We start from the raw sequence: 11372 nt of genomic DNA, 5'->3' as shown, positions 1-11372 counted from the left end.
TTTTGCTATTCAAATAAACATGGTTAATGGGGCGACTGTGGCTGAGTGGTTAGAGCAGTCGTCCTTCAACGCCAGAGTTGGGGGTTCGACTCCCCTAAGTCACATGCCTAAGTGTCCCTGGGCAAGACACTGAACCCCTCATTGCCTCCGATGTGCGTCCCATCAGTGTACGAATGTGATAAAGCTCTGATTAGTCTCCTTTGAATGATTTGTTCAATTAGCTTTGTAGAGATCTAATAGAGTGCCGTATGAATGTGTAAATGAGGCACAGATTGTAATGTAAAGTGGTTTGAGTGTCTGATAAGATAGAAAGGTGCTATATAAGTACAGTCCCATTTAATATAAAAGTGAGTCAGGATTGTGTACAATAGGCATGTTACCAGCCTAAATATAAAGAATATCTGTTTCAATAGGCTCAGAGTGTACAAAATATGTTTTTATGACAAAAGTAAACAGATGAAATGAAGACTATGAATTCCACTGTAAGACTAGTTAAGGCTTTTATAGACAACTAATTTGAAATATTTTAGGATTTATGATTTTGCAAATAAGACATTTATTTTCAGCAGAGAAAATATATACTGACCTGTCAGTGTCTTCTTAAGCTCATCTCTGAACTTTTTCACTGATGTTGAATTTCCCCCATTGGTAACATCTAAGTCCACCCAGCTTAAGCCAAACTGAGGATCCAGCATGGTGGCCAAGAAGTAAACATTGTGGTTAAAAGGTTCCTCTCTTCCACTGTCTTTGGCCATGCTTGTTTTTAAAAAGATTCCAGAAAATCTTTTCACCAGAGACTGCTGGAGGGCTCTGACCAATGACTGGCACTGCATTCGAGTGTCCTCCATCTTGAGGAGGTGTGTATTCAAGTCCAGGACAGTTGGAACCACCATACTAATGGTAACTGATTTCTCCCCTTCTGTCAGGTCTGTTACCTCAGAAAATGGAGCAAGAACTGCACTCAGTTCCTTCAGCTGGTTCCACTCACGGGCACTAAACACCAACTCCTCGTGATCCTTGCTGCACATTTCATTCAGGGCTTTGTGGTCCAGAGCTGTGAAGGCCTGTACTTGTTTAAATATACTGTTCCATCGAGTTGTGTTTGCAGCTGGAATGGTCCTATTAGTGCTAAACGTAGCCTCAAACTTGTCTTTGAATTGTGAACTGCTATGCAATAAGGTGGTGAACCGTGATGTTTTGGCTATTGTGTGAGAAATGGCCTTGACCTCCTTCATGCCGTCATTCACAACTAATTGCAGAGAGTGTGCAAAGCAGGAAAGACGTGCACCAGATGACCAGGGTAATTCGGTGTCTTCCTGAGAATTAATGTCCTCCCACAGGTGCTCGTCATCTAAATGCTCCTCTTCACTCTCGCTGTCATCAGATTGGGGCATGTGTACTTTGAAAGCACATTTCATATTGGCAGCATTGTCTGTTATGATATAGCTAATTTTGTCATGGATACCGTATTCCTCTGTGATCTCCTCAAAGGCAGACGCAATGTGCTCTCCAGTATGTCTGCCTGTGAAACGCCTACAGTCCAGCAGGTAGGATTCAAGTGCATAGGAATCCTTTGATTTGTAGCACACGTGGGCGGTCACCCCAAGGAAGGAGCGTAGCCTGCGATCAGACCAGAGGTCAGTTGTTAATGACACAGATGACTGGGTCTTCAGTTTCTCCAAAACAGTTTCCTTGACCTTGATTACCAACTCTGGAATTTGTCTATCAGAAACCGTTTTTCTAGAGATTGGTGTGTATTTACTATCCATAACTTCAAGAAAGTGTTTAAAATGACTGTTTTCCACAAGTGAGAGAGGCAGACAACACCCAATGATCAAATCTTGGACAATGGCTTGACTGATGGCTTGTTGCCTTGGTGATTGTGGGCTGTAGAGCTGCACTTTCTGCGTAAATAATGAAATTGATGGCTGTGTGACTGTGACATCATTCTGTTGCCCTGCCTTGTATTCCAGGAACCTAAAAAATGCAAAGGAGGAATCAGTATATCTGGTCATGAACATCAATTACATCAAAAGAACACTTAAAAATAAGTAGCAACTTCATAAATGTATGTCAAATATATCCTCCATTGTTTATCATAAGCAAAAATTAAACTTAGAAAAATCTAACAAAGTTAAATTGGGTCCTCTGGATGGGTTTAAACAATAAAAAATTATACTAATGTTTTGTCTTTCATCCAAAAGACTTCTTCAATATGAGGAGCTATATTAAACTCAAGAGCTACATTTTCAGGCCAAGACTCTGCGGTTTACACTCATCTCCAGACCAGCGGTCACTCTTTCAGGGATGAAGATGTTCACATCCTTGATAGAGAGGAACGATGGTTTGAGAGAGGAGTAAAGGAGGCCATCTTTGTGAAAAGAAACCATCCATCTTTAAACAGAGGTGGAGGCCTCCGGGTTCAACTGTCCCCCTCTTACAATGCTGTGATTGCTAGTATCACTCAGCCCCCGGTGAAGGCAAGCAGCCATCAGGGTACTAACAATCCATCATTAGGCTGATGGTCCTCCTTGAACATGTGAGCAGCTAGTTTCATCAACAACAAACGGTTGGTCCACTGTGAGGAGGCACTATTTATAGGGCTGAGCTGAATGCAGCTCCTCAGCCTGAGGAAGTCTTTCGGACGAAAGACGAAATGTTTCTACCTTTTATTTTTACTTTTTTAACACACCCAGAGGACCTGATTTAACTTTTTAAGATTTTTCTACCTGTGTGATTGAGCATGCATCAGGACATATTAAACACAGTTAGCATCTTCTCACAGTGGATCAACCAGTTTGCCAAATATGTTAAGGGAGACCATCAGCCTAACAATGAATCGTTGGCACCCTGATGGTTGCTTGCTATTCACAGGGGGCTGAGTGATACTAACAATATCAGCGATGTAAGAAGAAGACAGTCCCTCTTACAATGAAGTCTTTTGTTAAGAAGTCAAGTAGTCTTTTGGATGAAAGATGAAACGTTTCTACATTTTGTTACCACATGCCCTGTCCCCTCAGTCTCTCAAAGTTAACAGTGAATTTGTCCTTATGCATGCTCAATAACCCAGGTAGAAAAATTTAAAAAAGTTAAATCAGGTCCTCTGGGAGTGTTAAAAGAAAAAAAAGGTAGAAAAAAGCTGTGCAGATAATATTCTACTTTTTTTCTTTTAACACACACTCAGAGGACCTGATTTAACTGTATGTAAACAGTGAATTTGCTTACTTCCCTTAATATGTTAATTATATCAGTGTTATAAAGTAAAACTCATTTAAGGGCTAAACAAAGCGGGTCTGAGTCTGACACACATTAATTAATTTAGATGTATTTAGATTTAATGTCGATGAATTACTTTTTCAAATTTTTGTCCCTTATTTTAGTATTTGTGATGCATGCTTTGGTATTTGTTGTTGTTATTTTTTTGTTCGTTTTTGGCGAGTCAAGACTGTTTTTCTCGTCCTAAGCAATTCACTGCATTGTTGTCGACCTTGTGTTGATTTTACATATGACAAATAAACCATACTTGATAAAACGTTCTGTTTGTATTGTTCTTGGAAGAGAGGCAGATTGATAACGTTAACTAGCTAGCTTTACTAGCATCACTTACACAAAGCTGCGGCGCTTACCTTTCTTTGTGCTTCCTTTCCAGGTGTCGATAAAAGTTGGATGTAGTCCCGACAGTCTCCGAAAGTGAAGCGCTGCAGAACTTGCATTGCGCCGTGTGCTTTTTTTTCAGAGTTGTTTTGCAAACATACTCTTTGTGACTCAAATAGCCAAACTTTATAACAGCAGATTTAGAAGACATCTTCTCTTGTTCTAAACACAAACGAGTCTAACTTTTCTTCCCTGACGCTTGCGAGTGAAAGGAGGTGGGCTCGGTGTTGCCAGATAGAGTCGAGATTTTCCAGCAAAAAATCGGTTAAAAACCGCAACATCACACAAAAACCTGCACAATCTATATTTGTTACAGTATATTTACTTTTTGAACACAAACCCACATCAGTACAAGCCAAGGTAATTTAACAATATGTGGCAAAACGGAACAGTCCAACAAAAATCTTCCCAGAGTTCCCAGCAAAATCAGAACGAAAACTGGCCAATTGGCAGTAAACCACCCAATCTGGCAACACTGGAGTGGTAACAAAAACATGTAGCTAGCTGCTATGAGTCACGTTATCGCTTGAATTTGAATCGGTATGTTTTGCATCCAGTAAAAGCAAAGATGTTAACAAATAAACTGGACAATATTCTGGCAATTTAGTGATATTTTCACAGTTGTGGTCTTGACTGGTCTTGAAAAAAAATCCCGAGTCCTCAATGTCCGAGACCGTGACAAGACCGAGACCAAATGCGGTCGAGACCGAGACGAGACCGAGACCGTCAAAAAGTGGTCTCGAGACCGGTCTCGAGACCAAGACCGGTCTCGAGTACTACAACACTAGAACACCTGCTGTTAGATTCCTAAGTTGGAATGTTAAAGGTCTGAACAATCCAGTGAAACGGTCTAAAAATATTTTCTCATATGAAACGCCTGAACCCAGACATAATATTCCTACAGGAAACACATTTGCAAAATTCAAATCAAGTCAGGCTCAAATATCCATGGATTGGGGAGATTTATCATTCGAGCTTCAACTCAAAAGCTAGAGGAGTTGCCATAATATTTAATAAGAATATTCATTTTACAGCATCAAGAATAATGAAGGATATAAATGGCAGATTTCTTATAATTGCAGGCTCCTTGTTCCACACTCCTGTTTTATTAGTAAACATTTATGCACCAAACTTTGATAAACCAGATTTTATAAACAATCTAGTTAGCACACTTCCATATCTTGATACTCATTTGTTAATTCTAGCTGGAGACCTGAATTGTGTAATGAATCCATCATTAGATCGCTCCTCATCTCGGTCCTATACACAGTCTAATATGTCTAAATCTATTTTGGATTTTGTGTCCCAAAATGGATATGTAGATCCATGGAGGACACGGAATCCACTAACAAGGACCTATTCTTTTTACTCTCAAATACACCAATCCTATTCCCGTATAGATTATTTTTTTGTTGATAGCTCTTTAATGCAGAGAGTCACGTCTTCTGAATACTATCCGATTGTTATTTCAGACCATTCTCCTCTAAGCATTGATATAAATTTTATAAACAAACCCAATTCTAGTCCTCGTTGGAGATTTAATACTCTTCTGTTATCAGATGAGCCATTTAATAAATTCATCTTATCATCAATTGATGATTTTCTAAGGTTCAATAAGAGCGATACAATTTCTCCCTCACTACTGTGGGAAACATTAAAAGCTTATCTTCGGGGTCAGATTATTTCTTTTTCAGCTAATATTAATAAAAATCTACGCACTAAGATATCAGAAATATCAACAAAAATTCAGAATATTGATAGGCAAAATGCCGTTAATCCGTCACATGATTTGCTGAAACAGCGACAGGATCTTCAGATGGAACTTGATCTTTTAACTACATCTGATGCGGAGCGACTCTTGATACGATCTCGAGCCACTTATTATGAACATGGGGAAAAACCAAGTAGACTTCTGGCACATCAATTGAAACGAAAAGCCGGCTCTCACATAATATCACAAATCAACGATCGGTCGGGCAATCTTGTTTCAGATCCTGTCTCTATTAATGATACTTTTAAAAAATTCTACTGCAATTTGTATAAGTCTGAACTACAAGCAGACTCAAATGAGCTATGTGCCTTTCTTCAGGATATTGACATACCTAGGATAGACAAATTGCTTTCTGACCAACTTGAAGCTCCCATTAAATTAGAAGAAATATTTGCGTCAATTAAGGATATGCAAAGTGGTAAAACACCTGGCTCAGATGGTTTCTCTGCCGAATTTTTCAAAAAATTTAAAGATAAAATAGCCCCTCTTCTTCTTGAGGTTTATAATGAGTCATTTGGGCAGGGCTTGTTGCCTCCCACTTTGACTCAGGCCTCAATTTCTCTCCTGTTAAAGAAGGATAAGGATCCTACTGCCTGCGAGTCCTATAGACCTCTTTCACTTTTGAATGTGGATTTTAAGATTTTGTCTAAAGTACTCGCGACTCGGCTTGAGACAGTTCTCCCTCGGATTATTTCACAAGAACAGAATGGATTCATTAAAGGTCGCCAGTTGTTTTTTAATACTCGTACACTGTTGAATACAATTTTTTCAACTCATTCCTCTAAATCTCCTGAAGTGATAATTTCTCTTGATGCCGAGAAAGCCTTTGATCGAGTGGAATGGGAATATCTCTTTGCTGTTCTTAATGGGTTTGGTTTTGGAGAGAGGTTTGTGTTTTGGATCAAGCTACTTTATACATCCCCTCAAGCATGTATTCTCAGTAATTCCGTCCAATCTGATTATTTTACGGTGGGACGTGGTACTAGACAGGGTTGCCCTCTTTCTCCCTTCTTGTTTGCGTTAGCCATTGAACCCCTTTCCGTTGCTCTAAGATCCCTTTCTTCTTTTCATGGAATCGTCCGCTCTGGTGTCGAGCTTAAATTGTCCTTATATGCAGATGACCTTCTCCTGTATGTCTCTGACCCTTTACGGAGTCTTCCCCCAGTTTTAAATATTCTAGAAAAATTTGGATCATATTCTGGCTATAAAATTAACTCACTTAAAAGTGAATGCTATCCAGTGAATTCATTAGCTTTAAAGCTTAAGCCTTCTGATATCCCTTTTAGGCTCAGTCCCTCGGGATTTAGGTACTTAGGAATTAATATTACACGTACTTTGCCCTCAATGTTTTCTCAGAATTATGCCTCACTAGTTTCCCAAATTGCATCAGATTTACAGAGATGGAACTCTCTCCCTCTTTCATTGATTGGTAGGATTAATATTATCAAAATGAATGTGCTACCTAGACTTTTGTTTTTATATCAAAATATCCCTCTGTTCTTGCCCAAACAGTTCTTCAGGTCCCTGGATCAGATGGTCTCATCTTTTTTATGGAACGGAAAGGCCCCCAGAATGAGACTTTCTTTATTACAACAGTTCACCACAAACGGGGGTCTTTCTCTACCTAATTTTACAATGTATTACTGGTCCTCACATATCCATAAACTGACTTATTGGTTAAATTCACCTGATCTGATTTGGTGTAAACTTGAAATTCAGTCGATTTCTGCATCTTTTTCGCCCGCTTCAATTACTTATTCATCATTACCAATTAAATTATCCTCAGTTACTACAAATCCTATAGTGCTCTCAACACAGGATCTGGTCACAATTTAGGTCCCACTTTAAATTTGTATCACCCTCTAATAAAATGCCGTTACTAAAGAATCACATTTTTTCTCCAGCATCTAATAATGCTGCCTATAGAATTTGGTATGAGAAAGGTATTAGAACAATGAGAGACCTGTACGAAGATGGTTTATTTCTTAGTTTTTCAGAATTGTCTTCTAAATTTAATCTACCCACTTCACATTTGTTTCTTTACTTCCAAATTAGGCATTGCGTTTCATCGCAGTTTCAAAATTTTCTAACTTTGCCTACTGACCCACCATGGGCTGAACTCTTAGTTTTGAGCCCCAATTTGAAATCTCCTCTTTCAATTATTTATGGAAAACTTATGGCAATAGAGGCCGACTCATCGGGTAAAACTAGAACTGCATGGGAACGTGAACTGGGTGTTAAACTGTCAGATTCATGGTGGGATAAAGTTATTCTCAGCATACGTCAGAGTACACCATGTGCCAGACTACAGTTAATACAATTTAAAGTAATAAATAGAGTACACTTCTCAAAAACACGTTTATCTAAAATGTTCCCCTCAATACCAGACCAGTGTGATAGATGTCAGACTTCACCTTGCAACTTAAGTCATATGTTCTTTTTCTGCCCAAAACTGCAAGGGTTTTGGAAATATTTTTTCTCCATATTCTCAGGAGTTTTTAAGATTCAGTTTCAAAGTGATCCACTTATTGCCATTTTTGGAGTTCCTGGGACCACACTTAATCTATCCCGCCAGCAGGGGGAGGTCTTGGCCTTTTGCTCTCTCCTTGCCAGACGTTGTATTTTGCTCGCCTGGAAATCTCCCACACCACCATCCACATCACAATGGCTTAATACTGTAAGATCATTCTTGAAGATGGAAAAATTTTTACTAACAGTGAAAGGTAGTTCAGAAAAATTTACCCACAAGTGGACACCCTTTGTGTCATATGTAAAATCTTTACCTTCATAGCGTATAGACTGATATGATTGACTCATCACATTACCATGTGACTTGATTTTAGAGGATAAATGAAAGAGTGAAATATTGTTTTCCTTTTGGTTTGTTGGGTCCCTCCTGTCCGTTCCTCCTCCCCCTCTCTCTCTCCTTTTTTTTTTCTTTTTCTCTCTCCCTTTTTTTTTTTTTCTTTTTTCTTTCTTTCCTTATTTTGTCTTGTTTTTGGTTAAAGGGGGAAGGGGAGGGAGGGGAAGAGGGGAGGGAGGGGGGAAAAGGGGAAGGAAAAAAGAAAAAATTGGAGAAGTCATGTAAATTTTATATAATGTATGTAATGTCAATTATATATTCTCCTGATAAATAAAAATAAAAAAAAAAAGAAAAGGCTTCGTTTGGAGTTATTTCCTCCCTCAGCCCGGATCATTACCAGAACCTTTTTCTTCAAATTCTGAACAGCTGTGGGACCTGGGACGGCCTCATTCAGATGTGGGTGAGGTAATCTGCTTCTTACTGAGCTGGAATTTTCAGGAATTCCACCAGAACACTATGGTAAGAAGACGTCTCAAAGATATTGTCCTTTATCAAAATTTATCTCAGTTCAGAGCGGTAGCTTACAAAATTGCAAGCAGAAAGATCAATTATATTTTAAATTCGATTGCTTGGTGCTGTCAAAGGTTGGTTAATGTGGTGAAAGATAACATATTGGGGCAGGTAGTGAGTGTGGGAAGACTGTGGAGGTTTTGGAGCTCTTGAGTGAGTCAGAACGACCTCCTAGGGCGTGGCCGGCCAGAAGGAAAACATCTGAGGTTGAACGGAGCAAGCTTACAGCTATCTTCCAGCTCCCCTCAGGAACAGAGAACTACCTTGCTCAGGAAAGATCAACCTCTGGAATACAACTAAAACTCTGAGTATTAATCACTATGTATTCTCTTTGTAATCAAATGTAATCACTGTGTTGGATCGTGCATACCACTGTTCCCCTGCAAAATCATTGATTAAAGCAAAGTAAAATGTAAAATTCTGGATTCCTATTTCAACACCCACTGGTTCATGGAAAAGGAAAACTTGGTTCAATGTAACAACAAAATCACAGGATGTTTTTAAAGGTTTCGTAGCTTTGATTATAAAACAACATCCAAGAATCTTATACCTAGATCTAAACAATGCCAGATCGGATAGCAATTGTAACGCTAAATTAGGAGTTGAGCTACTGTGAACGTGCGCTTCCTCATCTGTCCAACGTCCCCACTCCTGCTGCTAGGTTAGGCGAGACACGAGGTGAGATTCTGGGTGTGGAGCCCTGAACAGACGACTGGATAAGCTCAAATACAGGTTAGTAAAAATAGGGCCAACTCATGAAAAAAATGAAATTGGAGAATGGTATAAACCTGTAAATATCCCCGAGGTAATAGAGCAAAAATTAGACGAGAGCGACTTCTCCCTGGCCGGGAATGAGAAGTTAAAACAAATCATTGAGTCGGCCTCAGTGGCCAAATTTAAAAATGACTGCGGGGATTTGGGTCAAAAATGTGTACACTTAATCGAAGGAGGAGTGCATCCACCTGTGCGACAGTATCCCCTAAACCCAGGGGCAGTCGAAGAAATGAACAAGATTGTAAGGGAATTAAGTGCTTTAGGGATTATTAGAGAAGAAGCTAATCCTATTACTAACAGCCCCATTCAGGTAGTAAAGAAACCTGAGTCTGCCGTAAGAGGGTGGCGACCAGTAATTAATTTTAAGGCACTTAACAGATGAACAGTGGCCAACCGAGCTAGCCTAATCAATACACAAGGTACTTTGAAAACCCTACAAGTGAAAAAGTACAAATCCTGCATCGACTTGGCAAACGAATTCTTCTCGCTCAGACTGGCTAAACAATCACAAGGGAAGACAGCTTTTACCCATCAAGGGAGAAGCTACATCTGGCAGCGATTACCACAGGGATACAAAAACTCTCCAAATGTGTTCCAGTCAGCCGTAATGGATGTGCTTAAAGACTTAGGTGCCACAGTTTACATTGATGATGTGTTTATCGCAGATGACACAGAAGAAGAACATCTAGAAAGACTTGCAAAGGTGATACAGTGAATCACAGAAGCAGGGCTGAAGCTGAATCTGAAGAAATGTCAGTTTGGGCAGTTTTGGGTAAACTATCTAGGGTTTCAAGTGACAGCCGATCTGGGACTCTCAGAGGGCTACAGAGAGAAACTCGAGCAGATCCAGTCCCCCGAATCTGAAAACGAGCTGCAAAAGATCTTAGGCCTGTGCAACTATGTGAGAGATCATGTACCTAACTATCAAAAATATTCCAAACCCTTTGTCAGGATTTGTTGGACAGGAACGAACCCAGTTGTGCAGACAGGACTCAACTCGGCAGATTACAAAAACAAGTATTTTAATGGTGGATAATGAACAAAATAACAGCTGACGTGGCAGCAAAACTTACATGAAGACGGAAGGCTCAGAGGGAAACTCAGGGAGGACTCGGGGAGCTCAGGGGAGACGCAGGAGAATGCAAGAGAACACAGAGACCCAACGAATACGACCCGACGAGGAACAACACAGAACAGGAGGCTTATATACAAGGACAAGACAAGACGTGATTACAACAGCTGTGACGAGACAAAGGTGGCACCAATTAAACTGACGAGGAAACACTAGGGAAACACAGACACAAACAGAAACAGCAAATGGTACCATCCTTACAGTACCCCCCCTCAAGGACGCCTCCAGGCGTCCCCAAAAAACCCCCCTCCCAAGGACTTGGGCGGGTGGAGGGCGGCACTGCAAGGGTGGAGGGCCAGAGGAAACACAAGGAAGAACACAAGGACCTGAAAGAACTAAGGCAAGACACAAGCAGGAAAAACACAAAAGATCTGAACGGTCAAGAGACCGTCCCTGGAGTCATTGTTCAGGAGGACGGCCGGGAGGCCGTCCATCACAGGACCCACGTTCAGGAGGGCGGCCGGGAGGCCGTCCAACACGGGACCCACGTTCAGGGTGGCGGCCGGGAGGCCGTCCAACACGTAGGACCTTGGAGGCCGCGGCAGGCGGCGATGACACCTTGGAGGCCGCGGCAGGTGGCGATGACGACTTGGAGGCCGCGGCAGGCGGCGATGACGACTTGGAGGCCGCGGCAGGCGGCGATGACGACTTGGAGGCCGCGGCAGGCG

The 11372-nt window shown here is 40.8% G+C and overlaps 1 protein-coding gene across 1 annotated transcript in view; it reads right to left on the bottom strand.

The window, feature by feature from the left end:
• Positions 1-3948, bottom strand: part of LOC119413727 (zinc finger BED domain-containing protein 6-like) — a 5061-nt gene extending 1113 nt beyond the window's left edge. Inside the window, exons 1-2 of the mRNA XM_037680781.1 lie at positions 3627-3948; positions 587-1977 (exon numbers count right to left, since the gene is read on the bottom strand). Of these exons, the coding sequence (XP_037536709.1) occupies positions 587-1977; positions 3627-3805 (1570 nt within the window). The 5' untranslated portion in view covers positions 3806-3948. The remainder of the gene's footprint in view (positions 1-586; positions 1978-3626) is intronic.
• Positions 3949-11372: the final 7424 nt, after the last annotated feature.

This window comes from Nematolebias whitei, chromosome 8 (genome assembly GCF_014905685.2).
Source record: "Nematolebias whitei isolate Nwh7 chromosome 8, NemWhi1, whole genome shotgun sequence".
Taxonomy (NCBI): domain Eukaryota; kingdom Metazoa; phylum Chordata; class Actinopteri; order Cyprinodontiformes; family Rivulidae; genus Nematolebias; species Nematolebias whitei.
The sequence above is the reverse complement of the archived record's forward strand: the minus strand, read 5'-3'. Positions and strand labels throughout refer to the sequence as shown.